The sequence below is a fragment of the Halictus rubicundus genome, chromosome 14 (assembly GCF_050948215.1).
Source record: "Halictus rubicundus isolate RS-2024b chromosome 14, iyHalRubi1_principal, whole genome shotgun sequence".
In the NCBI taxonomy this organism is placed as follows: Eukaryota; Metazoa; Arthropoda; class Insecta; order Hymenoptera; family Halictidae; genus Halictus; species Halictus rubicundus.
In genome coordinates this window covers 5,612,814-5,624,794 of record NC_135162.1, presented here as the reverse complement: position 1 = coordinate 5,624,794, position 11,981 = coordinate 5,612,814, and the positions used below count along the sequence as shown (strand labels likewise).

Here is an 11,981-nt window from a genome sequence, read left to right as displayed (position 1 = left end):
TGTCCTTCTGGAATTCATCCGAGTCAGACTAGCAAACACAAGTATCCCCTGTTATTCAAACAAATAAAATAGACCGGCAAATTCTGCCGAATAACATAGTCGTACACGAAAATCTGTTACGAACGATTAAAGAGCAACATTACTCGAAACGTGCCGGAGTAACTTCGAATAGCTTTCGGGACGAGGAAGATCAGGTTATGTAGTATCGCGTGTGTCTTTTACTGTAGACTAAGACGAATTTCCTCGACGTCGACGTACGTGATAGACGACGAGGATGAACTGGAACGCATGAAAAACATAACGTTAGAAAGCCCCTCGAGCCTCGACCTCAGGAAAGACGCAGGTCGAACTGTCAAGAGAATTGATAAGACGGTAACAAGCGGTTTTCCTTCGGCCAGGAAATTGTTATTACTTCGAAACAGGACTTTCCACATATTTTTCTTTAGACCTCGAGCACGACGTTCTGCAGTGGCAGGAAGGCTTGGAATCATTGCAATACGAAGCCCTCTAGTACATTCGTTCCGGACAATTCGATCATTGAGGAAGGTATGATATTGAAGGTCTATCTACGGTGATCATCCTCGCAGGATGGTCCAGAACCGAATAAAATAAAACACAGAGAAATCACCTAATACGAGCATCTAAAATATCTCGCTTGTTTTTTATGACAGAAGAGAATTTCACAGGAAAACATTACTTGGTTCAGAGGGGCAAACATTATGATAGGCAAACAATTTGTTCAAGGTTATATCTCTCGAGATTTCAAGGTCATCGAAGCTTTTTTATATGGAATGATATATTTTTATTATCGCTTTGTGATAGCCGAGGTCAAGACGAAACGTATTATCACCTTCACGTGACCTTGAGTACGAAAAATTCATATATTATCACCGACGATTGCACACCATACATTTACACTCTACGGACGCTCGTGTACAACTTGCCGAAGCCATTTTGGGTTTTCAGTGCACCAATAATGCATATTATTAGGGGGACCCATAAGTAATCAATTATTTTCAAATCTAAAACAAACTTCCTAGTAAATTCAAGTTTTTATTTCTTAATTTATTATATAATCTCCATAATTATCAAGGACAGTTTATATAATAAATTTGCCATCTTTCCTGCAAATTTTCAATCTCCCTCTTATAGAAATCCAGGGTTCGTGAAGCAAAATATGACTCTAGGTGCCCCCTTAAATCTTCTACAGAAATGAATGTTTTATTTCTTAAATAATGCTCCAGAGATCCGAAAAGATGATAATTAGAGGGAGCAATATCCGGTGAGTACGGGGGGTGCGGTAAAATTTCCCATTGCAATTTTTTGATTTTTTCCTGAGTGAGTTTCGCTGTATGGGGCCGGGCATTGTTAATTTGCAGTATTACACCTTTTTTATGGACTAAAGATGCCCTCTTTTTCAATAGTTCTGAATACAGCCGTTGTAATTGCTGACAATACAACTCAGCTGTAACTGTTTCTCCAGGTTTCAACAACTCAAAGTGAATTATGCCACGACAGTCCCACCAAATGCACAGTAACACCTTTCTAAGCGATAAGCTAGGTTTAGGGGTTGATATTGCGGTTTAATTCGCAGAAAGCCATTGCTTGGAACGCTTTATGTTATCATAAACAATCCATTTTTCATCTCCAGTAACGATTCTGCTAAGAAATGGATCTCTACGAAATCTGGATAGCAATGAAGTGCAAATTGATCGACGAATATTCTTGTTGGTCTCAGATAATTGATGCGGTACCCATATTCCTTGCCTATTTCCCATTTCGTGTAGGCGCCTTTGTATAGTTGACCACCCAAGGCTTCTCGATAATTCTTGTATACTTGATTTTGGATCAGCTTCCACTAGAGATTTTAGGGTGTCATTATCAAATTCAACTGGTTGTCCACTTCGAGGCCTGTCAGAGAGATCATAATCACCGGCAGCAAACCTTCCGATCCAACGTTGACACTTGTTGACCTTCAATACATCTCCATAAACATCGCAAATTTTCTTTGTTGTTACCGTTGCATTAAATCCCGCATGAAAATGAAAAAGTACGCAATGACGAATATGATCCTCGGAAGGTACGGACGCCGCCATTTTATTACAGGGTTGTAAAAAAATTATACTTTTTAGAATATTTTGAACACAGGCTGCTTCACCGAGAACTGTAAAAGCATACGTGTTTCCTCTTCGACGATCGATACAGAACTAAAGGCAAAACAAATTCTTTGCAAATAATTGATTACTTATGGGTACCCCTAATATGTGTATTCAGTTGTCCATGGTTAGAAAAAGTAGCTTTGTCGGTAAAGAGAACGTCATAAAAGAAATGTTCATTTCTTTGTATTTGTTGCAATGCACAAAAAGCAACAGGATTCTCAAAGTCGTTGCCATGAAGTTCCTGATGTAAGGAAATATGGTATGGATGAAAATGACGTTGCAATATTCGGCACACACTTGCTTTGTAAATGTCTAAAGAACGTCCCATTTTTCGACAATTTGTAGTAGGATCAATATTGACTGTAGCCAATACAAAAGTTTCGGCATCTTCTCCAGTAGCAGGCTTTGATCGTTGTCTTTTCAGTGATTTAATACTCCCTGTTTTACAAAACAATTGAACTATGCGGTCAAAACTTTTCTGCGTACAGTTGAGATGCTTGTACTGAGTTATTTTTAGCCTCACCATAAACTAAAATCATTTCTATCTTTTCTGCATCACTGTGTACCATCGTTTCAGAAAAGTAACGTTATCATTCACAATCGAATAAATTCCGATGAATTTCTTAAAAGTACTGATTTGAGCCACCGAAAGAAGAAGAATTTGTATCAGTGTTTACAATTTATTGTAAGCGTGTTTACAGTCATTAGTCAAGGCTCAAGAACATTTCTTAAAACCCTAAGGGGACCATGTCATCGTTATTTCACTGTTTACATCAAGTGCCCTACTTTTATGAATTTTTCATACTCAAGATCACGTGAAGGTCATAATATTAAAGATCGTTGGATTCGTCTTCACCTCGGCTATCATATAGCGATAATAAAAATATGTCATTCCATTTAAAAAAACTTCTATGACCTTGAAATCTCAAAAAATATAGCCTTGAACAAATTTTTTTGCCTATTATAATATTTGCCTCTCTGAACCAACTAAAAATTTTTCTATCGTAAAAAGCAAGCGAGATATTTGAGATGCTCGAGTTAGGTGAGACACCCTGTATACCCAATACAATTTATGTGTTAACTTTTTAAAAAACCTCATCGATTTTAATAACCATGATGTAGATTGTCAAGGTTAACATTCTGCCCGGTTAAAAATCGTCAAATGTTCGTTGAATTTGTTGGTAAACACTCTAGCGATACCTTGATGAAGTATGTTTATCAGCTCGCTGTCAGCGTGTCAAAAGAATTGATATAAATTGTGCCCACATAATCTCGATCATCACAGACTCGAATCACAGCGACTCCGTCTCGCCATTGTCTCCGCCTAACTATCCTCGCTTAATCTCTTACGTCTCGCCTGTCGTTCATCGCGGAAACACAATCCTAATCGGTGGACAGGTACGCGACATTGATCCGACATTGCCAATGTCGCAAATCTGAGAGGCTAGTTGCGTCAAGGCGGATTCTTATCTTCCTTCGGCTAACCACGAAAACCGCTTGTCCTAGAGAGTGAGCTAATCGGTGCGTTGACGAAACAGCTATACCTGGTCGAGTCTCAGATGCACGTGGTCCAAAGCAATCTCAAAAAGGCGGAGGAACAGCTAAAGTCGAAGGACCAAGAAGTGGCCAAGCTGAAACGGAAGGTTCGTCATCGTCGTTTCATAAATCCCAAATTTTTCCTTCGTCCAGACTCATAGTCAGCCTCGACGACTTCAGTTTTTCTGCCAGTTATTGCGGTAATCCAAACTAAAGGCTTCACTCATATGCATTTAGGACAAAAACGACTTGGTACTATTTGAAACAGTACAAACACTAACCCTCCTTATGCTATGCCTGAGTTAGGCCTAGTTCAGACTCGACGGAAACCGCAGTAACGTCTTCATATTCGTTCAAACCTGTCCGTCGTTCAAACCGCTCGCTTTCCGCCATGTCTGAACTAGGCTTTATTCGTGACCCGTGGCGGTGGGGATAAACTCGAGCGACAGTCGGTATGTACAATTTTATTCCGACATAAGACGACCCTTTTTATCTCGAAATAAGAAAATCGCTATCCCCCTTCTTCTTCTTCATCCGGAATACGACGGAAGCCGGTCCCCGAGCCATCTCCTTATATCGAAAGAAAACTGTAGTAGTGAAATATCGGCTTGTGTCATAAATTACCTAGAATAGACATAGGCCTAGAACTTCGCAGGAGTCCGAGGGTTAAAAGAATGTTGTCTTCAGCTGATTAAGATTGTCAAGGAATAAACCGCAGTGTTTACTCGATATATGTCCAAAACACGAGTCTACTAGTCCAGTGACATATATCGACCAGGAGACATTCTTCGATCAACGCCGAACGTAGAATAGAACAGCGAAACTTAGAGGCCTCGGTTCATGTCCCCATTACGCGGCAACCCCGCAGCAGTGGGGATAGTTCTGGGACTTTTATCAGCTAGGCATTTGGGACATATATGGAGTAAACACTGTATATGGTTATTGTTCTAAACTAGCTCATCCAGCTTGGCAGAAAGACTGGCGTCGTTTGGTCCATTTGTAAAGGAGTTGTTTCGATTGAAATTGTGTGCCATCGATTATAAGACTGACTGTATCTCTTGCGGACGAGTATAGATCAAGGAATGGGAGTCGAAGAACAAGGAGCAGGATGTTCTAAAGAAAAAGGAGCAACAGATACGTCGTAATCAAAAGGAGAACTCGGAGCAGCTTTATCGTCGATGTCTGACGCTCGAGCGCAGAATCCACGATATGGAGGTTGAACGATTCCCACCTTGAAGCATTTGTAGCGTACACACACACACACACACACACACGCGCGCGCGCGCGCACACGCACGCACGCACGTACGCACGCACACGCACACGTGGAAATATTTAGTCGTGGATTACACGAGTCTCTCGCGGTCATTCCTATCTTTTTGTCATCGCCGCGACACATATTACCCTGTCCCCATTTTGCAGAAGTTCTTGGCCGATTATGGTCTGATCTGGGTCGGCGATTCAAACCAGAGGAACCCTGGAACACCGGCCAAGTAAATTGCGTATTACGTTACTGGCTCGACAGGCCGGAAAACCAATCGAATTAATTATCAGTTGCTGATGTCTTTTAGTAATTACATCGAGACTTGTTACGAGCAGATTATCGCGAACATCGATCAGCTGAACTTGGCCGCGGGAAAGGGCGAAGTTCACGTGCAGCATAATGAGAAGGGAAGAGGCGCCACCTTCAAAGTAATTAGCAAGTGTATATGTAACGAAGTATAGTGGTGTGTTGACGAACGCGATAAGTTTCGGCCCAAAGGGTCGCTTACGTCGTGTACAATGACTGTCCTTTGGTCACTTATCGCTGGGGCTGAACGTTGAAAAGAAGTGCGTGTCGAGAACACTATACTAATCCACTGATACGACCCTTCCGTTTCGAATGACTGCTTCATGAAACAGTTACAGACACATTCGTGACATTTTTCGGAGTAAATTGATACCAAACACGATATAGTTTGCATTGCATTTGAGTGTTTAATACGCGATGAAGCACAACCTCTATTATCCGAACCAAATTCTCTTTTATGTAGGCAGTTCAATTCCAAGCCAGGCGATTTATTATACAAATCTGTATAGTTTTAGTACTGTAGCTAGATAACTGTTCCATTATGCAAACACTGATATTCTGATACACTGATCGGTTCGGATAATCGAGGTTCTACTTTATAGTGGATTTAAACAACTAAATGCAATCCTAATTGTACCGTGTTTGGACTCGTTTTAACCAGAAAAATGTCAGGAATATGCCAGTAAACGTTTCACAAAAAAATAATAAAAATTCGGCAATGTTTTGTTACTAGATTGGTTAAAAGTATGGTCAACCCAGCGTAAGCATTCTATTTCCTCATTTTATGTAAACAGTTCGCGTTCTGTGACTGGAAACGTCACTATACGATCGATTGTAGTACAAATACCATTCCGCAGCATGTTCGCGCGCATTCGTTCCGCTGAATACTATGTGACATCGATTATGACGCGGTGTCGATTTTCGACGGCGATCCTTCGACCTGGATGCATTCTAATGAAACGCAAAAAGGCTGATGTTAATCGCTCCCACTATTTTCGCGAGCAATGACGAATACGCTGCAGTATGGTCAATGGAAAATTTCCGACACTCTAGATCCGGATCACTGGATCCAGATTTTTTATCGTTCGTTTTTACTCGCGGTGATCTTGTCACGCGAAGAACCACTTGCAGCCAGACATTCTTCCGCTAATCAATCGTATTAATCGAGCGTTTTTCATTGTCTCAAGACGCCTTCCTGCATGTCTTTGAAGTTCTACAAAAATGGAATGATAGTGCAAGATGGTTTACTGCGTCTTTACGACGATCCTGCTACAGTGTCTTTCTTGCGGGATATATTGGAAGGTTATTTCCCCTCTGAACTGCAGCAGGAGTACCCAAACGGCGTCCCTTTTAAGGTAAAGTTTCGCAGTAGATTCGTACACGCAAGGTACGTTCATAGACCCAATACATTTTTCTATCTCCATTTTCCTATTTTTACCCACGTCGTGTCGCGCTCTACGTTACCGACGATTCTGAATATTTACCAGAATCGAGTATCTTGTATACTCCAATTCTGCTACGGATGTTTAATCAGATCTAGAGAAATAATACGTGCATAAGGCACGTACATGTTTTGTCATAGAGGCACTTCAACATTAGTTGAAAAGTCGAAAAAATCGAGGTCGCCAATTTTGAGAAAAAATTTTACGAGTCGATCTTACCGACTCCCATAGAAATGTTTAAACATTCGAGAACTCAAATTAAAGGTTCAGATCACCTGGACAAAATCTATGAAATATCTTTGGCAAACTTTTGCGATCAGGTGTTTAGCATTAGAAAACTTTGCAATATATTTGGTGATGTGGTTAGATTTATTAATGTACTAATTATTAGATAGAAGACAGGAGAAAACAGATGTACCTGGGTGACTCTATCGAGTTCCCTGGCCAAGGTTATCGGCTGGGAAAGCAACCCCAGGCTGATAACATACCGGTGGTGCAGAGCAAACCTCGTCGACCATGCACAACATCCCTGAAAACCGGTCGGCGAAATGCACCTCAAAAGGAAATTCAGTCTGGTTTCGATTATTCTGCATCCCCTTCAACGTCTAGGTACAAACACTCATTACACTCATTATTACACAATTGAAAATCATGTAAATTTACATCGTTAAATTCGAAGAAACTTCATATTTAAATTTTGTATTCCGAACATAAACTTCCATAAACACACGCACACAATGATCGAGCTTCCACACTAGGAAACAAAATTAAATTTCCAAACCGATTCGATAGAAAGGCGTACCCTGCTTGTTGAGTCTACTGTGTTTATGAGTTTAATGGTTATTAACAGATCAGGAAAACCGAAAAGCCCGTCAGTAGAAAATCCTCCCCTAGAAATGTACGTTCTTCGTTCCCAAATATTGGCGTCGCATAATAACGTTTGTTCCGATACGCATTTGCAGTCGCACATCAATGCTGAACTCGGTCTGAGTAGTCGAAAAGACAAGGTATACTTTCCTAATCCCACAGACACGATCAAATAAAGTATTTAATTGACTTTAACGTAGCCTTGTTGGCAGCGAAAAATTCGAAAGAACTCCTTAAACTTTTCGTCAACGAGGTCCAAAATCTTTTAACCTCTTAAGTACTGTACGCCACTATAGCGGCTTCCGTGGAAAACATCAGTTTGAACGGTACGCCACTATAGTGGTTTCCGTGGAAAGCACCAGTTTGAACGGTACGCCATTATAGTGGTTTCCGTGGAAAGCACCAGTTTGAACGGTACGCCACTATAGTGGTTTCCGTGGAAAGCATCAGTTTGAATGGTACGAACCAATATAGTGGTTTCCGTGGAAAGCACCAGTTTGAACGGTACGCCACTATAGTGGTTTCCGTGGAAAGCACCAGTTTGAACGATACGCCACTATAGTGGTTTCCGTGGAAAGCATCAGTTTGAATGGTACGAACCAATATAGTGGTTTCCGTGGAAAGCACCAGTTTGAACGGTACGCCACTATAGTGGTTTCTATGGAAAGCACCAGTTTGAACGGTACGAACCACTATAGTTGGTTCCGTGGAAAGCACCAGTTTGAACGGTACGAACCACTATAGTTGGTTCCGTGGAAAGCACCAGTTTGAACGGTACGCCATTATAGTGGTTTCCGTGGAAAGCATCAGTCTGAACGGTACGCCACTATAGTGGCTTTCCGTGAAAACAACCAGTTTGAACAGTGGGAACCACTATAGTGGCTTTTGTGCCGTCCGCGGCCAGGCGCGCCGTCCCTGGGAGACACAGTTGCGGACGAGCGCGCCGTACTGGGAGAGAGGGTCGCGGACGAGCGCGCCATACTTAAGAGGTTAAGTTCTCCCTCTCTCCTTCGATCGAAATCTAAGAAGAAACGTGTGTTTTAATGATGGCGATGATTCCAGCGAGACCTAGCTACCAAATTCGTAGACTGCGACACTAACGTACGCGAACGGTTCCAAAAAACGAAAGCTGTTGTGAGATTCCCAAGTTCGGGTCGATGCTACCATCCATCAAGCGAAAGATCATCGTCTAAACCATCGCCTAGGTATTTTTCCGACGTGTCCAGGTGCCTAATTATCCCAAGGCACCTTGCTATTCCTCACTGATCACTAGACTGCGAATTTTATGCGTTTATCGAATTATTGTTCGCCCGGTAGATTGGAGAACAGCGAAGACTCTGCTAAACAGAGAACAAGATCCTCGAGCCTGCCAAACTCCCGCATATCCATCAACTCAAATCCAAGAAATAGAACATTCTCCGGCTTCAACAATGTCGACGAAACAAATATACCTATTTCACAAAGGTCACAAAGTACGAGCAGAAGAAACCCTCGCGGGGGAAAAACGGCAACACCAGCTAAAAACAGTGCAGTGAGGATCGTTGCAGCGAAGTCTTGATCTAAGCCCAATCCTCGGGTCCGTGCTGTGACATAGATCGTGTATGACTACTACTTTCTTCTGACCACTTTAATACTTTAAACCACTAAATACAGTTCAAATTATATCGTGTTTAGTGTCATTTTAATCAGAAAAATGCCACGAATAACTTGGCGAAAGTCCCATGAAAAAATAATGAAAAATAAAGAAGTTTCGTAATTGGATTTGTAGTGGTTCACACCGATATACCCGACCCTTTAACTTTAATTAAATCCTTACACTTTATACTGCTCGGTGACCGAAGTAGCTCGAGCTTCTTGGTCCCTCGTGGCCCCCCCCCCCCAGTGGAGGGGGCAGGTGAACTGACTAAGATCGTGTAGCTCCGTTCGGCTTAGATCAGGACTTTACTGAATAAATTCTTTGATAAATGAACAATCAAACTTCAATTTATTTAACTCTTTCCAGCCGCCAATCTTGCACCAGGTGAACGAGCCATCAGGAAAACCAGGGGAACTCAGACTAAAAGTCAGGTCCCTAAATGGTGGCACGATATACCTGGTGCATGTCTCAGCGGATGAGCATATAGCTCGTCTTTACCAATTATTGGACAAAGCGATGTCAAGAACGGTTCCTCGAGGCTACAAGATTGTTCTCAGCGGGTAAAATACCGTCATCGATTCCGACTTTTTCATGCATCGTTAACACTATCAATAATTATAGGTATTCGCCAAGAAGGCTGGACCAATTAGGCGCGACGCTGCGAGAAATCGGGATCGCGAGGGATAGTGTCTTACATTTGGTGAATGATTGATGTTGAATTTATGAAATGAAATGTTCAGTTCGTAGAAATTGCAACAGTCTTTTGTGTGTATGTATCTGTACAGGTGTTACAGTACAGGAATCGATTTTCGAGAAATATACTTATTTTATACATAATTGAATGAACGATTGAATTGTTGTGCTCATTTATTTTTATATCGATCTCGGGTAAATGGATCCCAGCGAGATCTCGCTTGTCTCTGGTAGGTAAGCGAGACTTTCGAGATTGATTTTATCGTTGCCAGATAACACAGTGTCAGCACACAATGTTAGCACACAGATATTACTAACAAGTAATGCTTGTACTGTTAATAGCACCTCCTGCGACTTAGCAAATGTACTGCAGCGTTACAGGCTTGTAATTAACTCCGGGACGCCATCCGTTGCATACCTTGAAAGCGCATTGATTTATGCTAGCTGGCATGCTCGTGCACTTAAGTACACGCGTTTGTTCTCACGGCACGCAATTTATAGCTGAGGAACAGTATCGCCCTCGATTGTCTGTTACGCGATCTTGAATTTTTGCGGACGAGTGTTTATGCAATTAGGGCCATTCATTCAATCGTTTAATTTGCCTATGGTGTATTTTATGCTGTAGACACTCTGTTACGTCGACGCCACTTATGCGAACGCCAGTTACGCGGACGCTCGGCTATGTGAACTCTCGTTAATTGGACGTTCTGTTATCTGAATACTCGTTCTTTGAATGCCCGTTATCTGGACGTTCAGTTATGCGAACCCCTGGTATTTAATGCTCATTATGTAGATGTTCTTCTATGTGAACCCCCTTAATTTGAATACTCTTCTATGTGAACCCTTCTAATTTTAACATTCTGCTCTGTGAACCCCCTAATTTGAACAGTCCATTACGTGAAGCCCCTAATTTGAACACTTCTATGCACCCCCCCCCCGTTTTTTGCTATGCGAACCACCGAATTTGAACATTCTGCGATGCGAACCCCCCAATTTTAACATTCTGCGATGTGAAGTCCCCTAATTTTAATATTATGCTTCGTGAACCCCCCTGATTTTAACATTCTACTATGGGAACCACCTTTATTTTAACATTCTGTGATGTGAAGCCCCCTACTTTTAATATTCTGCTTCGTGAACCACCCTGATTTTAACATTTTGCTATGTGAACCTCCCGGATTTTAACATTCTGCTTTCCGAACCTCCTTAATTTTAACAATCTGCTACGTGAACCCCCCTGATTTTAACATATTGCTATGCAAGCCCCCTTAATTTTAACATTCTGTGGCGTGAAGCCCCCTAATTTTAATATTCTGTTATACAACACCCCTTATTTTTAACTTTCTGCTGCGTGAAGCCTCCTAATTTTAGCATTCTGCTACGCGAGCCCCCTTAATTTTAACATTCTGCGATGTGAAGCCCCCTAATTGTAACATTCTGCTACGTGAACCCCCCAATTTTAAACATAATACTATGCGAACCCCCTTAATTTTAACATTCTGTGATGTGAAGCCACCTAATTTTAATATTCTGCTATGTGAACCCCCTGATTTTGACATTTTACTATGTGAACCTCCCTGATTTTATCATTCTACTTTGTGAACCCCCTTAATTTCAACGATCTGCGATGTGAAGCCTCCTCATTTTAGCATTCTGCTACGCGAGCCCCTTTAATTTTAACATTCTGCGATGTGAAGCCCCCTAATTTTGACATTCTGCTACGTGAACCCCCCGATTTTAAACATAATACTATGCGAACCCCCTTAATTTTAACATTCTGTGATGTGAAGCCACCTAATTTTAATATTCTGCTATGTGAACCCCCTGATTTTGACATTTTACTATGTGAACCTCCCTGATTTTATCATTCTACTTTGTGAACCCCCTTAATTTCAACGATCTGCGATGTGAAGCCTCCTCATTTTAGCATTCTGCTACGCGAGCCCCTTTAATTTTAACATTCTGCGATGTGAAGCCCCCTAATTTTGACATTCTGCTACGTGAACCCCCTGATTTTAAACATAATACTATGCGAACCCCCTTAATTTTAACATTCTGTGATGTGAAGCCACCTAATTT

The 11,981-nt window shown here is 41.6% G+C and overlaps 1 protein-coding gene across 1 annotated transcript; it reads left to right on the top strand.

The window, feature by feature from the left end:
- Nucleotides 1-215: 215 nt before the first annotated feature.
- On the top strand, nucleotides 216-10,017 carry LOC143360900 (uncharacterized). Its single transcript, XM_076800080.1, has 13 exons — nucleotides 216-372; nucleotides 447-546; nucleotides 3,666-3,802; nucleotides 4,770-4,910; nucleotides 5,117-5,187; nucleotides 5,266-5,386; nucleotides 6,452-6,619; nucleotides 7,098-7,315; nucleotides 7,557-7,713; nucleotides 8,636-8,778; nucleotides 8,891-9,104; nucleotides 9,576-9,769; nucleotides 9,831-10,017. Exons 1-13 carry the CDS (start codon nucleotides 289-291, stop codon nucleotides 9,919-9,921), a joined length of 1,839 nt encoding a protein of 612 aa, XP_076656195.1. The 5' UTR covers nucleotides 216-288; the 3' UTR covers nucleotides 9,922-10,017.
- The last annotated feature ends 1,964 nt before the right edge of the window (nucleotides 10,018-11,981 follow it).